This window comes from Nymphaea colorata, chromosome 12, assembly GCF_008831285.2.
Source record: "Nymphaea colorata isolate Beijing-Zhang1983 chromosome 12, ASM883128v2, whole genome shotgun sequence".
Lineage (NCBI taxonomy): Eukaryota > Viridiplantae > Streptophyta > Magnoliopsida > Nymphaeales > Nymphaeaceae > Nymphaea > Nymphaea colorata.
The window spans coordinates 12011957-12035182 of NC_045149.1; the positions used below are offsets into that span (position 1 = coordinate 12011957).

At 36.0% G+C, this 23226-nt stretch overlaps 2 protein-coding genes across 4 annotated transcripts; both read right to left on the reverse strand.

Annotated features, from left to right (window-relative positions):
* Positions 1 to 1183: 1183 nt before the first annotated feature.
* LOC116265182 (actin-depolymerizing factor) lies at positions 1184 to 6395 on the reverse strand. The gene is made up of 3 exons (XM_031645728.2): positions 5998 to 6395; positions 5080 to 5345; positions 1184 to 1710 (listed from the first exon to the last, which is right to left on the reverse strand). Exons 1-3 carry the CDS (start codon positions 5998 to 6000, stop codon positions 1560 to 1562), a joined length of 420 nt encoding a protein of 139 aa, XP_031501588.1. The 5' UTR covers positions 6001 to 6395; the 3' UTR covers positions 1184 to 1559.
* A 10231-nt stretch (positions 6396 to 16626) lies between these two features.
* Positions 16627 to 22520, reverse strand: LOC116265531 (LIM domain-containing protein WLIM2b-like). Of its 3 annotated transcripts, none has more exons than XM_031646203.2 (6): positions 22041 to 22520; positions 21722 to 21869; positions 18705 to 18804; positions 18585 to 18613; positions 18385 to 18474; positions 16627 to 17115 (listed from the first exon to the last, which is right to left on the reverse strand). In XM_031646203.2, exons 2-6 carry the CDS (start codon positions 21854 to 21856, stop codon positions 16867 to 16869), a joined length of 603 nt encoding a protein of 200 aa, XP_031502063.1. In that variant the 5' UTR covers positions 21857 to 21869; positions 22041 to 22520; the 3' UTR covers positions 16627 to 16866. The 3 variants fall into 3 exon arrangements, with proteins under 3 accessions (XP_031502063.1, XP_031502061.1, XP_031502062.1); XM_031646201.2 differs by having other exon boundaries at positions 21722 to 21906; XM_031646202.2 differs by having other exon boundaries at positions 21964 to 22520.
* Positions 22521 to 23226: the final 706 nt, after the last annotated feature.

The following is a 23226-nucleotide window of genomic DNA, read 5'->3' on the forward strand; positions in this document are numbered from 1 at the left end:
GCCCCACTAGGATGTCACGGATGACACACCAAAAATTTGCTAGTGAGCAAATTTTTTTGAACGACAGGGCGGACCACTGCTGCTCCCTTTTTTAGATGCGGAAGGCAATCGCCACCTGCTGTTGCCCTGTGTTGTCTCGCAGGGACATCCTTAGCAGCATCAAGGAGCGGCGACCGCCTCCCCAGTACAAAAAAATATTTGCGCCCATAATGCATTTCTTTTTTTTTTTTTGCTCAGGCCGGCCGTCGCCAGCGATGCTCCGCTCAGCGTTGCCGGCCTCACATAGGGGAGGCGAGTGGCAGGGCGTTGAGCATTCCCAACGGCCTTTGTTTATTTTTTGTTCGTTTTTTTAGTAAATGGAAGAGTGTCTGATCAAAATGCTCCTTAGCATGGAGCATAACAGCACATACATTTCACGCTCTCTCTCTCTCTCTCTCTCTCTATATATATATATATATATATATATATATATATATATAAAGTGAATAATGACTTCCGATGTTTACAGTGACTCAGTCATCCAATTAAGGTTGTTTGAGACAGATTCTTAAAAACCAAAGTCATCATTCTATATATATATATATATATAATTATTTATTTATTTTTATTATTTATTTGTGAATGCGGGCAATACTGTCGGGCACTTGCGTTCTGCCTGGTGTGTTTGACTTGCTTTAAAAGCCTGCTTAATACACAAAGATTTCTATTACGCCGGGAAGCTTCTCCCTTTTGCACTCTTTTTACCGTCTTGTGAAGCTGGATCTCAAGCGGTACCGAATTTTATTTCCAAAAGTTGAATTAGCTTAGTTATGATGATTCAGGGCCACAGTAGCAGTGTAAGCGGATTAATTAACTGCTGCCAGTTTTCAAACTCCGAACTAATAAATGTGTGCCTGATCCGATCTAGTTTACCAAGAATAAGAACATTTGAATTGATGATTTTGGACATGTCTTAAGGGGTATTTGGCAACTGCAACACTAACACAGTGTTTGATGAATATGCCCGATCCGTAGAATGTTAGTTTTCCTGTTATCAAACATCCCCGAAGTTACACCAAACGTAGACAACATAATAAGCTGTGAAACAACAAAATAGACACCGAATGTTAATGTTCCTGTTGCCAAACACCCCCTAAGTTGCACCAAATGTAATGCAACATAATAAACTGCACCACTACAAAATGGACATGGATGTTAGTGTTCTTGTTGCCAAACGCCTGTAATGCAACATAATAGCTGCAACACCACAAAATGGTGACACAGGTTCATGAATCCTGAAAGTAAATGTTATAGGTCTGTACCATTGGGAAGGCAACTTGATTAAGGAATGACATCAAGATTTATAATCTGCAAAAGCAGTCATTGGTGCCATCATACAATGAAACAAATGAATAGAATGTGTCACAAATGCAATCAGTTCCCAACGAGAAAACTAATAAATAATAAAACATTAATCACACGTGCCTGGTAAAATCTGAATCCCAAAGACCAAAATATGATGAATAAAATATCAGGGGGAAAAAAGTGCAAATCCTTTTAGAAGTATATGATGGAGAGCTCTATAGAGCTCGGCCTCTTATGATGTCAATCCCAATCTCACTAGGATCTGTGGCCTGCAGTTCAACCTGGATGCCGTCCAGTTCTCGCTTGAATCTGTCTTTGGAGCTAGCATACAACATCTTGCTCCTCACCCTGGACGTGTCTGGTGACCTTCAAAAATACATATATGTTATTGATCACATTGTCCCTACCAAATGATAACCGTATCTGAATCCTATTCTTCAAGTAATAATTTACAAGTAAATGGACGAACTAGAACAAAAAAAGTAAGAGAAAAAAAAATCCTAGTGGGTGCATATTTCTACAATCTGATAACTGTCTTCTATTGCTTCACATTTACTGTTCAATTAACAGAAAAAGGTGGTATTGGATCAATTAAGTCACAATCAAACTTGACCAGCATATGATATCATCCTTGCTGTTTGACAAGCAAAAGAGTGATGGTAAACAAAACATCAAAAACACATAAGATAATGAAATGAAAGTATAGTCCAAATTCGATATTCCCTTCTTTTTCCCGTCAACTTTTTTCTTTGAATTGGCTAGGGGATAGTAGCTATGACAACAGCAGCATCAGCATCAGCATCAGCATCAGGAGGATGCAACTACAATCTAATTCATGCCATCATATTAATTATCATGCATCAGTGGCAAGTCGAATTCCTGATTTCATCAAATTTGATATAGACTGTACTTGTCATAGTTTAAACCCCAGAGTCGGTGCAAAAGCTAGAATGGACATTAAGTCCACCAAAACCATATTGCTTGAAGATGAACAATGAAAGAATTCGTTGCAAAGCAAACAAAACTTGGACAGCTAAATTTGAAAGTCTGATCTTAGAACATTAGATCAAATCATTGTTGCACGCTTCAAGAAACTTCATGCTGTTTGAACCATAAACGACCAAAATCCTGTACAAGGGAAGTCCATACCCTGATAAAACACAATTCTTCAAACATTTATGCCCTCATAAATATTTGTGCAGTTAACGCAGAAATCACAAAGCACTTTCTTTTCATATCCTCCAGATTACCACAATTTGCAATCACATGTACACCATATCCAATTTACATAGTTAGATAAAGGGCTACAAATTCTCAGAATGATCTACAATGATCATTATAATATATTATTTTCATTGAGGATGACCAGGTAGAGTTGATTGAAATCAAGCAGAGGCATGTGAAATGGATCAAGTTTGAAGGAAAAACACATTGGACATTTTACTTTGCTGTCCACTGTTACAACACTAAACCACTGAAAAGCTTCCTGCAAGCTTCTTGGCCTCAGACTCAAGGGAAAAACCAATGCTAAAGCAAAGTTAATAGAGAATTATTGACAATTATTAAGCATCCACGAGGTACCTTTCTTAGCTTGAAACGGAATAGTGGAGCTAGGATGTTGCCTGAAAAGAATTGGGATTCCATCTATGTGAAACTCGAAAAAGAAAAAGACTTTGTTTGGGTCATGACCACTTGATAACATGGCTTTATGGAAATCCATAATCCACTCGTGAACGGTCACATTATTAAATTTAAACTGAGAAGGTTTAACAAATACCCATCCAAATCTGTTGTGTACACTTGACAATGTGCTCATAAAATTTCCTCCTCATTACTATAGACCAATATTTAAAACCCGATGACTCGATTTGCCCATTATCTACTTGTGACTTGGCTGGTCAACTCAGTGACTCGTACAGGTTTTTGTTAACTATAGTTTTGGAAAAGAAAAATAACATGCAACTCGTCATTTAAACATAAAAAGGTTGTAGAATGTCCCTATTACTTGTATAATTCAGAAATAAGTCAATTTCAGATCAAGTAAAGCCATCACTAAGTTATATTCCCTCGTGGAATAACAAGAAACCAAATCTTTAAGCTACTTTATAATTGTACATTTCACCATAATGAGTATGAGCCTCAAATATCAAAGAAAAATAACTATATCATGAAAAACAATTACTCAGCAAAACATGCATTAAGGTTAAGATAACATCTGCCACCAAATTTTTGGTGAGTTAGACGAGTTTTGAGCAAGTCATACAAGTTGAGTCAACAAGTTCCCAAGTGCGTGTTTTCAAGTTTTGAATAAAACCGAGTCTCTCTACTAGGTTTACCAGGAAGGGGGCCGAGTCAGCCAAGTCAATGAGTTTACCTGGCAAAATTTTTAAACATTTCTGTAGGGCACCAACTCATTTACGTTTTCAATTTGACTTATCACATAATATGAGTAAAATAAAGTATTCCTAGCACCCAACGAGTCCTTTAATACAACATGTGAGCAGACTACAGTAATTTAGAACACTTATTTACATCTTGAAAATAAGTCATCAAACTGTTTTAAGAATTGTAGAGAACACTATCTTAAAGATGGTGACTTTTCAGCACGAATGAAACTTCATGGACGCCTATCTGTTGGACTGCTATTATTTAAATCTGCATCAGCTTTAAGATGGGAAACTATTACATAAAGCTTCAACAGCAGCACCACAACGGAAACCCTGAACGCATTCATCCTTGCTTATTTTTACTGCATGTCAAGCAATGACATCAATCTTGACATCAATTATAAACATGGTTGTGACAAACTGGTATATGTTGATCAGTAAAGGGACAATACTTTTTCAAGTGTTGACTAATGTGGAAGGGGCTACCTAATTTTGTCTGCTGATGATGATGATGATGATGAACGAAAGCAGCAATAATGTCGAATGTGCTTAAACAATAATAAGCAAACCAAGAAATTGGTGAAACCACCCTGATTTTTTTTTTAGCATTATATCACCGTCAGTGGAAGCCATTGATGGCAGCCTAAGGATCGTCGCATGGTCAGGCAGTGGAACAGGGATACATCATCTTCATTGAGGATGAGGGGCTGTTTGGCTCAAGACATAATTTTTGCCATAGATCTCGAACAGAAAATATTTTTCCGAGACAATTTCTTATCTAGCAAAAATTGTGTCATGTTTGATTGATAGGGAAAAAAAGGTAAAACCTTTGTTATGGTTACCCCGCCATCTGGACAATGAACAGCAGAAAAAATGGATTCCTCGGACGGTAGTGAAATCAAAAGACCCAATATTATCAGATTTGAAGCTGATGAACAATGATAAAGATTTGCACGATAAGAACAACCACAACAACCAAAATGGTGACGTTTTTCTCCTTTGCTTTTAGCCCCTAGAGGGGACAAAGTGGGGTTAGACAGACAGAGTTCGCGCCAGATTATGTCAAGAGATAAATCTTAAGTCAGTATGGAATTCGTCACCTCTTCATTCAAATCCGAAGGTCCCAAACGCTAAGCTCCTGACCAGGTAGAGAGGGAGAACGAAAGTGGCCATATGCGAACAAGAGATATGTACCAAAATTCATGTCCTAGAAGGTTTATAGCTAATTGCGGTGGGCCTGGTGGAAGTAGTGGTAGCAGAAGAAGAAGAAGAAGTAGAAGAAGTAGAAGAAAAGAGGAATTCAGTTGTGCATCGAAGATTATATATACGATAGATTGACAACGCGTACCAAGCAATGAAGAAGATCTTGCTCTTCTGGCAATGCTCTTCAGTGACGAAATCGAAGTCGAAGACCGCATATCGGCACTCGTTGGGGGGAAGGCAGGCGGTGAAATCGTCGTAGCTCTCCGTGGGCTGCCCCACTTTGTCCACCGTCACCTGCTGTGCTTTTTCGTCGATCTTGAACACTATGAATCGGTAGTTTCGCTTCGCCTTCAACTCCTGGAACCTGAGTTTGCAGTCGTCATGGACTGCCATCCCTGATGCCGAATTCGCCTGTAAAATCTCACCAAGCAACAACACCATTGAGGGAAAAACAAAAAGAACAAAATCCACGGAGAATAATCAAGTTTCATGCATCACAAGACCAGACGTCAATGCAAATCAAAGACAAAAGTTGGAGAAGATTATAAAACAGAGGGGATCACGACAAGAAGGATTTAGCCTCAGAAACACCTCAAGCCCCAAAAAAAGAAGTTATAAGGTTCAATGGGGACTTCTACGTCAAAAAGAAGAAAAGGGCATGAAAATATTGTGAGACCATGCAGACGAAAGAAATGTCAGTTTCTGGGTCATGAATCAGAAACGTCTTTGTTTGTTTTCCTTCTTTCTTAGAGGAACTACGCGTGGTTTTGCTAACACGACAACAGCAATGGAGGAAGATTGACGCTTCACATTTTCTGAAGGATGACAAGAAAGAAAAAATCGAAGGGGACATGAAAGACGCGCCCATCTTTCCACGTAAATGATAAGTTTCAAACTCCTCGGAAACTAAAGGCAGAAAACAACGGAGGACTGGAAAAACACAGAACCCACAAGAAAATGGCAAAGAGAAGGATGAAGAACTAGAGATTCTGCAACGTGAAACCACTGCAGAAAGAGGAGGAAAAGAAAAGAAAAGAAAAGAAAAGGCAGGAGGTTTTCTCACCATTGTAGGCTTCAGTTGCAGAAAAATGAAAGGGGGGTGGTGGAGACGAAGGAAGGGAAAATGACAGATTGGGGAGACCTGATCAATGTAAAAGAGAGGAGAGAAGAGGGAGAGAAGGCAAGGGGGGAGGCGATCGTCGACGATGGATGCTGCAGGGGAGGGGAGGAGAAGGGTGGCAGGCCGGGTTCCTTGTGAGGACGAGAGGCACGGACGTGATGACACGTTCCTCCGGAGCTCGACGCGGTTGCCGCGCCCATCGTGGGTAGCCCGTCCATTTCACCGCTGCCCAGAATGCCCCCCACCTTTCAAGGACGCCCATGGCGTTCATGCTATTTCAGCTCCCCATCCCTGCGCCCTCGCTTCCCTCGTCGTCAGGGATGCAGACGGCGTTTGGATACCAGCCTAAAATCAGGATTTACTGCTTCCAAAACGTTATTTTAGGCCTGTTTGAATGATACCAAACTTGGGCTTTGATAAAATCCAATTTTGGTGAAATCTGAATTTCATAAACTGATTTTTGATGTCAAGTTTTTATCTTACGAGCAAACCAAATTTTGAAAATTGGTTATTTCTCTAGGATTTTACTAAACGAAGTTTTTTGAGGGTAACAGTAAAATGGTTTGGATTCGGACTTGACTCGGGTTTTACCTTTTTAGACTTAATCAAGTTCTATGATTCTACCTTACCAGGCTCAACATGGATACTTGATTCAAACATTTTTTTTTTTATATAAATCACAATCACATCAAGTTGGTAGACATGATCCGATACTTGACCCGAATGTCCCCACAAAATGGTTAGGATTGGGATTGGATTAGGTTTGATCAAATCCTACCTTACCTGGTTCTGAATTGGATATTCGGTGTGAACACTTTTTCATAAATTAAAATGACATCCGGCTAGTGGTATAAGATCCTACAACTGATCAAAACGCCCCATAAAGTGGTTCGGATTGGGATTGGATTCAGTTTTTTGCCGATTTCACTTTATCAAATTATATAGGTTTAAATTGGATATTTGATTAACAGGGTTTTTTGTACCGCCCCAGCAAGAAATCATTGCACATAAGGTTTAGAGCTGCGTTGGTACCAAGTGGTGAAATCTTCAAGTGCTTCAATTTACTTGTAGGTGTAAACACTCTAAGTTTTTACTATAGAAATTTTCCACCCCATAAAAAATAATTATAGTTTCATCTATATATTGTCATCTACCCTGTCAAAAATCAAATTCAAATCTTAACTGAGCCTTTAAAGCCCTGTAATCTAGAATCCTGGAGCCAAAAATCAGCTTTCAGATCCAAACTAGATCCATGTCTCAGCCCCAAAGCCAGTTTGGATCAAAGTTCAAACTCTAGATTCACTTCAGATCCAAACGAAGGCTTAAATCTCACTTCTCGACCCATTTTGGATCCAAATTTTAATTTCACATCCAATATATTTTCAGGATTCTGTCCGGATCCAAATCCAACCTTCGGATCTATTTTGGATCTAAATCATCGCTTTTGGAACCAAGATATCACTTTGTGATCCATTTGGACCCAAACCATTACTTTCAGATCCATTCAAATCCAAGCCATTACATTCAGATCCATCTGGATCCATGATATTACTTTTGGATACTAGTTAGATCCAAACTATCACTTTTGGACCCATTTGGATCCAAAATGGTCACGTTCAGATCCATTTGAATCCAAACCATTGCTTTCAGATCCATCCGAATCCAAACTATCACTTTGGATCCATCAGGATCCAAACCACTACTTTGGATCCATCTATATCCAAATTTTCACTTTTGGATCCATCTGAATCCACACAATTACGTTCAGTTCTATTGAGATTCAAAATGTCACATTCAGATTAAACATTTCACTTTCATATCCATTTTGATACAAAATATCATGTTGGGATCCGTTTAGATTCTCACTATCTGTTTTGGATTCAAATCTCCATTCAAATTTCTTTAATCACATTCACGTCAAAAGCTTGTTATCCAAATACAAATTTTCATTTCAGATCTTATTGTGCACAAACACGATGCATCATGAAGATTCGGCGGATTATCTTCCATGTTTATTTAAAGTGAAATCCCTTAATCATGGTACTAAACTTGGTCTAAGGGAATGAAAATTTAAGAACGGTTAATCCCTTAATCATGGTACTAAACTTGGTCTAAGGGTATTAGGGAACTAATGATTGTCTCTTAAGCTTTGATAAAGCATCACTTAGATTAAATATGTTTTCTTTCATTTAATTATATAGAATAAGATAGTTGCTTGTTTTTTAACTTTTACCATTTTTATTTTTTCTTATACTTGCACGCACTATGCTTAGTTGAAGATTTGATGAAGATAAAAACCCCTAACCATGGTGCTAACATTGCTTTAGGAAGTAAACAATCATCTTTTCAAGACTTTAACTAAGTTCACTTAGATTTAATTTCATTGTCAATTAGGTAATATGGGGTAAGGTATGGTCATCATTGATTCATTCCTTCTAATCTATTTGAAGTTTAATTTTCAATTTCACTTTCATGCATTTAATTTAATTTATTTTTTATTTTAATATTAAATTCACAAACCCACAACATGTTTAGTCGAAATTTGAAGATTATTAATCCTTTTAACTGTAGTACTAATTTTTGTTTGGGGAATAAACAATCCTCAAATAAACTCCCTTAGATTAGGCATGCATTCACACAATTCACTTTTAATTAGAATTTAAATAAGATGGATTTAGAACTATACTTTAAGTAATAACTTGGGTATAAGAATAATATATACTTGCTTAAACACTTATTAAATACACCGTTTTTTAAATTGCATCCAAGTTTTTTAGAAAGAATTCCAAAACATGTCTTTATGAAAACCTCAAAGATTTAAATGCTTAAGATATCCAAAAAACGTAAGATAAAAAAACCAAAGCAATGACTTGCTTTTCCAACCTTAACTAAACCTTGAAGTGAGCCTAAACATTAAAAGTCATAAAATCATAAAAGAAAACCTTAGGTTTTAAAATATTAACCTAAACTAAAATGTAAAACTATCCCCACTTTCAACTCACACCCTTAGTTGAAATAAAATTTAAAAAAAAAAAACATTAAACTACAGCCAAATCAAAGCCCAAAATTTTAAATCTTATGACAACACAAAGTCTAAACCATTTTCAAGAATATTAAAAATTCAAACCTGATGACATTTAGAACCAAGTCTCAAACTTGTAAACATCTCAAGCTTTGACAAACCCTAACAATCAAAACACTAATTTAAAACTTAACTTTCCGTTTAAAATAAGTCTTCCAAAATTCAATTTAAAACCAAAACATCAACAAATCAAAAACTTAGAATCTAGACCAGTTAGAAACCTTTAACTCTTGGAAATCCAATCCTAATCATCAAATCTTTGAGATGCATACACCACGAAGCTTCAGATAAATTGTTGCAATGCCTATGATGACAATTAAGATAATTTAATGACATTTCTTTATGAATCTTAAGTTCCGATTCCATATAAGATTTTAATAAACCATTACTTTCAAAATTTAGGGTACGTTTGCTTCATTTTTCCATTAGAATCAAGATAACATATAGACACTTAGCCAAATGGAAGGGTAAAGCTTAGTCCTACATTGATTACCTCTGTTAAAGGCACCATGAACAGTCAAGCCTCGTACTGATAGGTCAGGTCCCATCTTTGGGTCAGGTCCCATCTTTCTGAAAATCCCATTCAAACTAAATGGAGGTGAGTCAAATTTTGAATGATTGACATGTAGAACTGTTAAATTTTAAGTGCAAAGATTAGGACCATTGCCTTTTATAGTACATGAGCATATGACCCCTTGCGAGTCAAACTAAGACATGCTGCATAATGCATCCCAGCTCACTCACTTGAGCTACAAGTGGAAAACTTTTCATGGAATAAATTCCAGGAAAAGTTTACGAAGGGTAAATTTTGCCTTTTCCAAGTCCAGGCCGTGTTTGATAGCTTGAAAGTTTTTTTCTAGAAAAAAAAACTTTGTGTTTGTTGCACACGAAAAGATTACCACGGATAAACTTTGTTACCATTGTGTTTCCAACGGTTACAAAGCGACAAGAAAGCATGTATCAAATACACCAAACAACAAGCAAAAACTAAACATTAGAATAATCACTATAAAAAATTAATGAAGAAACAAAATTTTAAACCAATGGCACAAGAGGAAAAAGGATAAAGCCTGCCATAACAATCAAGTTGGAATCAAGTGCATGCAACTAAAAAAATGCTGTTGTTGAGGTTAGGAAAAAATTATGTTATAAAACAAGCAAGATTTTTTACCTTCTTCAAACTTGTCTCCTTTTGAACTTGCATATACTATGAACTAGAGAGAATAGACAATAGATCGCCTGAGCAGCTCAAAAAAAGTACACCACAATTTCTTCCAACATAAGACAATGCATATGTTAAATTAGATGCATGAGAAAGAAACTAAACACCAATCCTTAAGAAATCTAAACAAAAGAAAAGGGGGAGCAAATAATATCTAAGAAAAGTGCAAAACAGGCAGTATCAAAAAAATATAGTGGAAATATTCACATTAATAGGTTTAATGCCGCCTATGGCTATGAACATCTGAGAATGGTGAGGACGCTCGGGAGCAAAAAGGTTGTGCGTGACATATGACCGTTGGAGATTGTGCGAGCAAACATTCTCACCATGGCAAGCCTTGAGGCATCACCCAAAACCCATTTCATGACAAAAAAAAAGCAAGCAAAGCGTATCAAACTGGATGGCGTTGTGGGTGTTCAGTTCCACGGCAGGCACCAAGAAAATGAGGAAGAGAAGAGATGCAAAGAGAGAGAAAGTGTCTGAACCAAGCCCCAACGGACAAAAAAAAGCGGGGGAAATTTTCAAATGGCCATACCATGGCAACTAAATTGGCCATCTCTATTGTACATGTGGACAAAGAAATTTTCTTCACTTAACATCAGTTAGTGGCTGAGCCATGTTGTGACTGCTATGAGTAACCATGGCCATAAGACCACTAGTGGTTCCTAAAACCAATAATTTTATTATTTATGTAACAAAAATTACAATGTTCATTGGTTGATTACTAATTAATCATGGTCAACTCTTTACAATTGCTTGTGTATCCCTAGAAGGAAAACTCTTAGTTGTATCTTTGTACTCACAATGGTGGTTAAACAATAAAAACCTCATTTCCATCATTTTCTTGAGTTGGATAGCCTCCCCCTTAAACCATGAGATGTTATAAGGAATGATTTTATCTCCAATACTAGGCATAAGGTCAAATTATGCTCCATTAAATTCTGCAGTTGCTCAGTCTATCAAAGAAAAAGATATAAAACTACCAAATGAAACCACAAATAAGAAGAAAACACATATAGAACTAGCATATTGTGGGCCATCATGCAATGTAGAGCCTGATCTGCACTTAACTACCTATTTCTTTTTTATAAGGGCATTTATGTAATTTTGTTTTATTTTTTGGTGAGTTGGTCCTAATCCCCATGATTAAGAAAGGGGGGAAGGGGGTTCTTGTATTATTTGATCTTTCAATAATAGTGAATACTTTGTGAAATCGTGGACATAGGAGGACTTTGTCTCCATACCACATAAAACCATTGTGTCTTCTTCTTTCTTTTCTTCATTTTCGTCTCTTAGTGTCACAAACAAGAGAGAGGGCCTCGTTGCTAACAATTAGTATCAAAGTTCGGTTCATGCTTGAAAGGAACAATAGGAGCAACAGTAGTAAGAAGAAAATGTAATGATCAAGAAGTTTGATGGCTAGGATTTTGGCTTTTTGGATTTTGGAAGATGCAGATCGAAGACTATCTTTATTGACTATGACTGCAGCAGTAGTTCTGAAGGGTCAAGTAAATTGAAATTTGATTGTGTTGAGACTTGATCTTAAGTGGCTCTTGCTTCTACCTTGAATATATTCAAGGTGAGGAAAGGATGAACCAACACAGTTAAGAGCGAGACAAATCTGATTCGAAAGGAAGAAGTTAATCCAAACCTCGAGAAAAAAAATAGTAGAGTTGTAGTAAACCATGCTATTATAAAAGGGACAGCAGCTTCTTCAAAAAGAAAAATAAAAAATAGACATAATAGTCTACAAATATTACTACAGAGGACATACAACATTAAGTTTGCATTGCTCCATTGGATCTTGGATTTTATATTCTGATGCATTCTTTTACTTTGCTTTTCGTAAAGAAAATATGCAAAATTATACTATAGGAAACTTTAGAAATATTTATCTTGCAAATGATGAACCACTGGATATTGTAAGAAAGAACGATGTCCATATAAAAATGCATAATAGACATATGTGGAAATGAAGGATCTCAACATTTTCTAAGTTGGAGCAAAAATCTAATTTTTGTTGGTTAGCATGATGATGAGGAGTAAGTCACTATGTTAGTGGATGCTAGAAGACAACAAAAAGTGCAATGATTATAGCATGAGATAACAAATTAAGTACTCTTTATATGATTGTAGATATAAAGGATGTAGTAATTGCAATATAATGTGATGACAACTTGCCACTATAGCATTACAAACTTGGACATATAAGTGAAAAGGTATTGGACTATTATGTCGCATTTATTTATGACTATGCTCAAAAGGTATAGGTTTATTTTATAAAAAATAAATCAAATGTTTTGATGCATTTAACAAGTGGAAGGCTAAAGTATAAAATCAAACTGACAAGAAAGTCAAATGTTTGTAATTAGACAATGGAGGTAAATATGATAACAAGGAGTTCAATAAACAAATAGTGAGATTGAGAGGGAAAAATAATTCTGTAAAATCTGAATGGGGCAGCTAAAGGTATGAATAGAACCATGAATGAGAGAGCTAGGAGCATGAGATTGCATTTTGGTTTGTCCAAATGCTACTGAGTTGGTACCATTAGGGTTGTTTCTTATTTGATTAATCATGGACCCTCTATTCTTTAGACTAAAAAAAATTATGTGAGGAGGTTTGGATAGAAAAGAAGATAAACCTCTCACATTGGGAACTTTTAGATATGTTTTTTTATGTGCAACTTGACTTTGCTGAATAGGATAAACTGGACCTAAAGTTGTAGAAATGTTATTCCATTGGTTATGACAATGATGAATTTCGTTATTGCTTCTGGGATGATGAAAAAAAAAATCATGAGATGCAAAGATGCATTTTTTTTGTTGAAATATATTTTATAAAGACAGAGACATTACTAATTCAAAAAGAATGGAAAATCAAAAGGTACGAAAAGGGAAAGTTGAATTAAAAGAAGTTCCTGAAGAGGATGTAATAAAAAGCATCATCAAAATGTTGAGAAAAGTCAATTTGAACGAGATCCTAGCACACCTCAAACTACAGTTGAGGAGATTCCTACTCATGGGTATTCTACTTTCTTGCATTATCTACTGTTGTCTGATGCTAGTGAACCAGGTTGCTTAGATAAAGCAATACAAGTGAAATATTCTTTCAAGTGAAAGAAATAGACTCTCTATATATGAACCATACATTGGTGTTAATTGCATTACTAGTTAGAAAATGTCTATACAACAAATAGCCTATTGAATCAAAGAAGAAACTGATAGCATCAAGAGATACAATGCAAGGTTATTGGTGAAGGGTTTCAATAGAAAGATTATAGTGATTACACCAAACTTCTCTCTAATTGTTAAATTGACTACAGTTATATTAGTGCTAAGTTTAGTTGCAGCTAAAAATTTACACTTAAAACAAGTAAATGTCAAAACTGCTTTCTTCCATTAGGCTTTTTTAGGAAACCATCTATATGATGCAACTAAAAGGCTTTTAGGTATATGAGAAAGAAAAAATTGTATGCAAATTAGAGAATAATCTATCTGATTTGAAGCAAACAAGTCGATAGTGATAGAAAATTTTTGATAGTTTCATGGAAAGAAATGAATTTAAGAGATGTGATATAGGTATTGTTGTGACTTTAAAAGATTTAATGACTGTTATATTATTTTTCTCTTGTATGTGAATGATAAGCTTATTGTAAGTTCAAATTTATAAGAAATCAATATGGTAAAACAACAATTCTTAAAGGCGTTGGTAATAAAGGACTTAAATGATGCAAAGTAAATATTTGGAATGAGAATAATAAGTGATAAAAAGACAAATACTTTAAAATTATCTCAACAAAATTATATTGAGAAGATCTTGTGCATTTTTAAAATGAAAGATGCACAAGCTGTCACCACTTTCTTAGGCAATCATTTAAACTTTCAAAGAATTTGTCACCTAAGATAGTTGTCCAAGCTCCCTTAAGTATATGCACTGGAAAGTCTAATATATACTATGGTATGTACTAGGGTAAACATTGGGCATGTAGTGGCAACAATGAACATATACATATTTAATATAGGGAGAAAACATTTGTTAGATGGATCTTAAGACATTGGAAAGGAACTTCAGGTGATACTTTGTTTTAAGAAGAGTGGTTTACCTTTACAAAGATTTGTGGATGCATATTTAGGATGTGATGTTAATAGTAGAAAGATTATTGTTAGATATATCTACATCTTGGCTGAAAGCCCGAAACAAGTGTGAGTTGGGTATCCCAACTTTAGAAGATTTTTTGCATTATCTACGACTAAAAAAAAGTATATTGTCACCATAAAAACAAGTAAAGAAATGATTTAGCTACATAATGTTTTAAAGGCGTTGGACAGAAAACAAGGTAGAAGTGTTCTTTTCTATGATAGCCAGAGTGTCATTCATTTGGCAAAAAATCTAATGTTTCATGCAAGGATGAAACATATACAATTAAAATATTTTATTTGTAGCCTACTGAAAAAAAATATGATGTCAATTGAAAAGATTTGTGGAACAAATAAGCCAATATTCATGTTAATAAAGTTTGTAGCTACTGAGAAACTGATGTTATGCATGACCAATGTTATTTGTTAAGGAGGAAACGAACAAAGTGATTGGAAGACTTAAAAAAGAGTACAAGGTTTGAATGTTGGATCAGTGTCCAAATGTGAGATTGTTGGTATGTGACTTCTAATCTATACTTAATAGATTAAAAGAGATTTGGTGGGGGGGGGGGGGGGGGGTGGGGTGGAGGAATTGATGATTGTTTGTATCCTTTGATATTTTAGTGATAGAGAAAAAAACCATGTGGATCTGTGGATGTATGAGAGCCTTGTCTTTAAACCATATAAAAGTTTTTATATCTTTTTCTTCTTTGTTTTCTTCTTTTAATGCCATAAGAGAGAGAGAGAGAGAGAGAGAGAGAGAGAGAGAGACTAACAAAAAGAACATTAAGCATGTTACTTACCCCATCATTACTATTGATAACCTTTTTCAACACTTGTTCAACATTCAACAATTTTTGAATTTCAGGCTTTCCCATAGTAGTATTTGTTCATACCAAATGTAAGGCATGAGTTGTAGACCCCTAATGCATAAGACTACTTAGACCTATTGGGTGGCTGACAAATGGAACCTTTGTTACTTGAAGCATATGATCTTTATGGTCTTCTTGTGCATCCAATCAATGCCTTTGACATTAATGGTTAACATAAATGTTGATTGGGTCGAGTGCTTGATGATTGAGCCATTGGCTATAACTATTTTCCTCGAAAAAATTCCTTACATTATGGAGTTCAAATAAACATGTGTGTTCGAGCATTGAAGCCTAACAATATCTTGTGTTGCCCGTGTCACAAATTGCAATTACATGAAACTAGTATCCCCTTTAAAAGATTGGTATTTCTAACAAAAGACTACCATATGGTATGACAACATTTCTGCCTACAGCTGCACGCACAACAGGTCAAGCCAACGTGGCTCAACTCAAACTCACTCATAAAAACTCACTCATTTATAAACAAGTCAAACTTGAGTTTGACTTTAAGGTCGAAATATTAAACAAGTCAAGTTTGAATTGCAATGATTCAACTTGTTTAAGCTTTGCTCAGCTTGACTACTGTGAATTATTAGATGGTCCATCATAGTTGAATTAGTGAAAAGAAACCAATTAATGACAGACGTTAACATAAACAAATTATACGAGTTAAACGAGTCGAGCTCGATCCTGACACTATATCATCAATTCAAGCTCGAGCCTGTTCCATCAGCTGGTATGCATAGCTGGCCTCAAACCCAGTGCTTCACAACTGCCACAAAATTAAAATTGATATTCACTATCTTCATGATGAAGTGGCTCTTTGAGAAATCGTTTTCAAGCATATTTTGGTTGTGCATTTTCTCACCAAGTCTCTCCCACAAACGCTTCGCATTGTGGATTTTCTCACCAAGTCTCTCATTGTTGAGGTGAAAGGGGCTATTGGAAAGCATATTGAGGGATGACATTTGGAGTCAAAATACTACTAGAACACATGCTTATCTAAACCTCATGTATGATATCCACAGTTTCTCCATAACCATGGAAGGTTCCAAGGGAGAGCAAATATGACACTGTTGTAATCAATATATTTTTCAAATCTGCCTCCCAAGCACTGAGTGGAGAATGGAACCATTTCCTTGATCATTTGAGGTTCGTGAACTCCCTTATTTCAATATGGATGAGAACGTTGACAAACACAAGAGCAGAGAGAGAGAGAGAGAGAGAGGTCCAGCATGACTTCAACAAAGAAACAAGAGAACCAGAAGTAATATTCTGTTACCATGAAAATTACTGAAAAAAGAAGGCAAATATCACGAGGAAGTTATTAAGTTTTGCACAGTGGAGTCAATTTACCATACATTGATTAAATTTTCCACACAAAGGTATACATAAAAATAATAAATGAAAGATGTTTATGGGGAATAATAACTAATATTGTAGCATTGAAGAGGAAGAGTCTATGTCGAAACAACCCTGCTGGTGAAGATGAACAGTCTATGACTCGTCAGTTTCCTGAGGAGTCTCCTGCTGTTCTGCTTGGTTTTGGGTGACAGCTGAATGTCCTTTCATGGATACTGACTTCAGAAGGTGGTTATAGTTACCCTTCTCCTTGAACAGTTGAGCAAAATGATGCTTGCAGTAAATAACACCCTCAAGAGACGCATATGTGGATATTGTTAATGCACAACCGCCATATGCACACCTGAAACAATGCTTGTGATAACACTGCCCTTCCACAGTCACCTGTCACAGAACATAAAAATGCTTACAATATATGGTGCCCACTCACTTGTTTTTGATAGTGTTTGCAATAAATGGTAGACCATTGGAATCCAACCACGAACATAAAAGTGACAAGATTGGCATGGATTATGAAACAGAGACGTACTTAAGGATGAGCATCTCATTGTTTAGCTTGTGAAAAATGCTTGTTCAGAAAGTACACAAGTAACCAAAGCTTCGGCTCAATCACCAATTACAATTGAGCTGAATATTGGTCCTCAGCTCATGCTCAGTTTATACTAATTGAGCGTCAGTTTGGCCCAATCATTCTGCATTCTAAACCATTCAAGCCATTGAATTTGGTCTTTATCATCAATGAACCAGTCCAAAGAATGCCAACATGGCTCATTATAATTACGCCCCAGCCATACAAGTATGTAGGATTAAGCAGAAATAGTCATCTGCAGTAACAAGTTGAACAAACCTTGTATTTATAAGACAGAATCTAATCAATACTTAACACTTTGAGTATCTCCCAGTTTTTTGAACAAAAATAAGAATTTCTAGAAAAAAAAAAGTCCAAGAATATTCAGATTCTCAGATTGTTTCAAACATTTAAAAAAAAGGCAAAGCTAATTTCATTTTTACTTTCTTTTGCATTGATTTAGATATTGTCAAATTTGATTGTACAGCATCAACAGTAGAATGTGAAGGCCAAAATTGTGGACAATTGTTTTGACATTGCTTTGGAAACTATAAATCATCTCAGTACAATGAGAAGATAACTGCTGAATCCATTCAAAATTCAACATCTTCTAGTTCTGAAGTAAACCTAAACTGTCATTTTTAATGCACTCAGACTTTTCATGTTTCCTGCAACAAGTATAAAATAGAAAGCAGGACTGTAACCCTGTCAATCATTTCTTGGCAAAAATTTTACTGGAAAAAGTTCTTATGGGCAATGAAAAACTCCAAACGAAGTCAATAAGATCTATTACATATGTTCGCCCAAGTTTGGGATATTCATTTGATGTTTGGAGCAAAAATAACTTGCAAGTTGCAACGCAACTGATGAAAAATGAATTCAACTAGCTAACCTTACTGAGTAAGTAAGCCAATGTGGTCATTGTGTATTATCCTAATAGCGTTCAATGAACTATGAATTTTTACACACTACAATATCTGGAGGTAAAGGAGAGTTAAATCTTCCTCAAACCAATTAAAATTTACTGAATCATGAGATGCACAGCATTAAAATAAAAGCTTGAAGAACAGTCCAGAGTGACTAACCTTCTCTAGAGGATATACTGTTTTGTCACACGCAGCACACTTGTCCTGTGTGCCAGTGAAGATGGAAGAAAACTTGCTTGGGGCCCTGGACTGCAATTCCAACAGAAGTGATTTTTTAGCATTGATGTCTGGTTCCAGAACATTACTATTGACTACGACAGATCATCAGTAGAAAAGTGAGCACTCCATTACAAAGTTACCTGTTCAAGCCTTTCTGGGGATTTTGGAGCTGGGAAAAGGACAAAAGAAGAAAAAAAGGATTATTTAATACTGATTAACAAAGTACTGCTGCCAAACAAGGGCAAAAAAAAAAGTCTTACGTAAATTGAAGCTCTTGTTGAAACTGCCTGTTTCCTTAAAAAGTTGTTCAAAATGAGGCTTGCAGTAAAGGACACCCTCCAATGAAGAGTAGTTGCTCATCTGAATATGAAAACAAACATAAAAGGCCAATGAAGAATGCAAATGTGATCCTTCATAATTTCAGACTTCAAAGAGAACTAAAGAGACAGAAGACAAATATGAATAACATGAAACATAGCTTCAGTGCTAACAAGAGAAAATACAAGCAAACTTCAAAAAGGAGATGGATTTATATTAGCAAATGATAAAATATCAAGGGGTGTCAGGAAGCAGATAATTCTGATAAAAAATAGGCAGTTATTAGAATGACATATGGTATATATCAGCATGTCCATGTCTACTTACCACGCCGAGCTACTAAGAGCATAAGTGGTACTTTTCATGCAACCAATCCAGTCAAAAGGTTGACCATAAACCAGTTCTGCCTAATTTTCCACAGGATGTGTAGATTTGGAGCTTTATGGCTTCTTGCATAACTTCATTTCCAGACAACAGAAGAACAAGAAATCCAACCAAATTTCTCCAACCTCAAAAAAATCTATGTGCTCTGAACCGCCTCCAGAATGGGGAAATAATAATCAAAGTAGAACTAAAATTAATGTTAGCAATCACTTGTCATCAAACCCTCAACCTATAGGAAAGTTCTATCAAAGTAATTGCTGCCATTTCATTAATTTGAAGAAATCTCACAAAAACAAATTAACTTAAAACGAGCTACGATAAGTTGGCTCACTACAATGTCGTTCGTCTCATGAAATCAAAATGCATGGTGTCCAGGTTGCTTACTCCTCTAAAAAATAAACACTATCCACTTCTCTTGTCAATGCAACCACCAGCCATCTAAGAATTCTAAGCTCAAGGGCAATATTTTCAAGGCCAGTCAACACGAGTACGACGGTTCATTTTAGTTATGTGTAACCAATTATTAAACACTTACAGGAAACAAAAAATTATGGTCTCAGACACTGGCATTTACATATAAGCAAGGAGTTAACAAGACAATCCAGTTCAAATCAAGCACTAAAAATTTTCCCTCCTGTTGAGCTTTTCTTCATTACTCAATTAGGTCATATGTAATTCAAAAAATGTCACAGGGTAGGACCAACTAAAATAGTGGAGTCGTGGAAAGTTGAAACAGATGTGGACATTTGATTGCATTTGACAGGCGAGTTGATAGAAGCAACAATCTCCAACCATGACACACCAGTTACATCAATTTTTTGTTGTTTTGATAGAAGACCTAGTTGATTCTCTTTTACTAAGTTGGTAAAGGAAAAAAGAGGCAACATTGCACAAATCAAGGCAGTTCATAACAAACTGACTGGCAAGAGACATGGTAAATGATGGAAGTATCATCCCCAATGCAGTTTGATCTATCAATCGTCTCTCATTAGGACCAGGTGATGTTGCTTTTGCAAAGGAACTACAATCTCAACCTACCAATAGATTACAGATAATTGGTGATAATCCAAACTATTAGTACTCAATTGGATATGTTCATCATTGATCTGTTAACAATGAGATTTATGTCGTAAGAAATGAAGACAAAGGCAAATCTCCTACATCCAGGAACCGTGATGATCTCACTGCATAGTATTTTGTTCCCTATGTCACATAGGTATGGGTGCGGGTATAGGTTCGGACCATTTTCAAAAAACTTGGGTACGGAGGGTATGATTGTACATATATATATATATATATATATATATATATATATATATATATATATATATATATATATAACAAAAAATAAGAACTCAAACAAACAAAATAGAACATTCATGATACCAAATTTTATAGATTATTAACAAGAAACTAATGAAGAAAGTATGAAAGTAACAAACATACTAAAAATCCAAAATATATGATCATTACACACTGGTGTAGAGTTAGCTGGAGATGCACGTTTGCCAGAAAAAGTTAGCCGGAGATATGCTCGATGCCTCACCAAAGCAGGCACAAGCAAAAACGCATATAGAGCCTACTACGAGGGCTCTACATGCATTTACACTTTACACAATTATAAACGATGTAAAAAAAATGGAAACCCTAAATTTTGGAAAACTAAAGGACTCGGTCAACTTTGTCCGAGTCCTAAATCAAATTGATACAGTCTCGATACGTTAGTCGTACCTAATACTGTTTGACCTGCATCCAGGCCCAAACCAGTGTCTTACCTGACCGGTAAGGGTATTGTGCCTCTACAACGGTACCCGTGTGACAATGTCTGTTCCTCAGCTCCATGTTGTAAAATGCATGTCATAAGTCATAACCCATATTGGCTGGGCATAGATATGCCATGCCATAAAGATATAATGAATTTGTCTTTAATGTTAAAAAAGTCCAAAAAATAGAGACAATCAGAAAAAATAAAGAAAAATATGTTCTCCAAAAAAACATTGTCAATCATAAATGTAGGCTTATAGCAATGAAAATTATGAATTCAACACAACATAGTCATAATTCATAAGTAATAGCACATTAAAAAATAAGTTGAACGTCTTATACATTACAAGATGAAATTGTTCAACGCAAATAACAAATTACAATAATCAAAATTATCTAGTCATCATTCATTATCCAATTACAATACTTGCAAATGATTTTTAACCGATCATTTTCCTCCGCCTTGCACCCCATTTTCATACACATTGTTTGAAGCCATATAAGACAATAGAAATCTACAATAATCTTTCCAAAACAATAGAAATCTACAGTAATTTTCATAAAACAATGGAAATCTAAGGCACAAAGTGAGAGACTATACTTTCTGTGAAATAAATCGGGAGCGCTTCTCTCTTCAGAAGAGAGAATATGAAACAGAATTTTCGGACGAAATCCAGTCATAAACTGTGCAGGATAAAGTTATTCGAAACTTCACAGTCAATCAAGTTCAAGCTGTTTCTCCCATTCACACAGGAAAATAGAGAGAAAGAGGGAGAGACGGAGAGGAAGAGGAAGAGAGAAAGAAAGAGACCACCAAGGGGCCCTTGCAGTGGCTGCATCTGAAGCAAGTTTTGTGGTATGAAACTCCGTCAGCCGACAGTAGATCGACCACATAGACGGTCTTGTCGCACACCTTGCATTTGTCCAGTGTCCCCGTGAAAGCCATTAGCGTTCAGCCGCTAGCAATGGAGAAATGGAGCTCCAGGAAGTCAGCAACTGAGAAGGGAAAAGGAAAGCACGATAAAAAAAAACAAGAAGGCCAACAGGACGGACCAAATTCTATGATCCTTGTTGCGATTGTACCACAAGCAGCAGAGGAGAAAAAACCAGCTAGTCCAGCCAAAGCATACCTTGATTCCGAGGAACCACTCAGCGAGACCCTCGAATATTTCCGTAAACAAGCAAGTTATAGCAGCCAAAAGGAACCGACACACCTAATCTAAGACGCATTCCAGATGGACGGATAGATCAAATAGAAGGCTCGATTTGCTTAATCGGACACCAGATTGAGAGGACAGGGAACGAGTAATCAATGGATGGGATTTCAGGAGAACGACCGGTTATGACGCGACCGGATTGAAGGGGAATGAATTACGGAGAGGGAGAGCGGACTGGACGGATCGATGGGTCGAGAGAGAGAAAGGTAGAGGAAGCTCCTGCAAGGGGGAGCTGGCATCGCGGTGGGTACAGCGAAGTTGAGAAATCTGGGTATTGACGTCGCCCAACCATGGCAGATGAAAGCCCGCAGATGGACAGCTGCCGCCCTCCGGTCATGGCGGCCACTATGATCGCGCTCAGAGAGGGAGCGCTTTTTTTTCCCATCTTTTCGTTGTTGGGGACCAACGGCTACTGCTGCAAATAAACGATGAATTCTCTTACAAACTTGTCACACGCTTTTTCGAAATATTGTAGAATAGCGCCCTCCCAACATGTTGTTTTGCAAATCAGTCCATCTACCTCAGATCACTTTCTATATTATATATTATGTCCCCAGCTTCATATTTTAGGGAAAAAAATATTTATAATATTTATAATTTTAATTTGGACTTTATAAAATTTTAAAAAAATATTGTTTGGCTACGTATATAATTTAAAAAAAAACTATTTACCTTCTAAATAGTGAGCCCTAACCCTCTCACGTTTTATGAAGATGAAAATAAGGAGAAAATTATAAAAACTTTTACTATATTCCTTTTAGTGAGGCCGACGTTTTGAGATTGTGTTTTACAAAACAATTGATACCTCCATGTAGAACTAAAAATAAAAAATACATTGAAATATCTATTATCTTGTTGTATTATTCATGAATGTGAGAGTTTCCAAATGAAATGCCATATCTTTTCAGCTTATAAAATCCTAAAAAAGTCTTTCAAAAAAAAAAAAGAAAACCTTTCTTTTTAATACGAACACAAGAACTACATACTAATGTGATTAATTTTGAGAATTAACTCATAAATATCAGTTCGAACTGTGCCATTTTGAAGTAAAATGAAATTTTCTAACTTGATTTTGCACAAACGTAATTCAATAATAAGT

Coding starts and splice junctions, on each gene's coding strand:
- LOC116265182 (XM_031645728.2), bottom strand. Junction 1,711..5,079: donor AAGATCTTCTTCATTGCTTG/GTACGCGTTGTC, acceptor GTATTTTTGAAG/GTCACCAGACACGTCCAGGG.
- LOC116265531 (XM_031646203.2), bottom strand. CDS start 21,856: ATGGCTTTCACGGGGACACTGGACAAATGCAAGGTGTGCGACAAGACC. Junction 18,805..21,721: donor ACTGCAAGGGCCCCTTGGTG/GTCTCTTTCTTT, acceptor TTTCATATTCAG/ATGAGCAACTACTCTTCATT. Junction 18,614..18,704: donor CAACAAGAGCTTCAATTTAC/GTAAGACTTTTT, acceptor TCCTTTTCCCAG/CTCCAAAATCCCCAGAAAGG.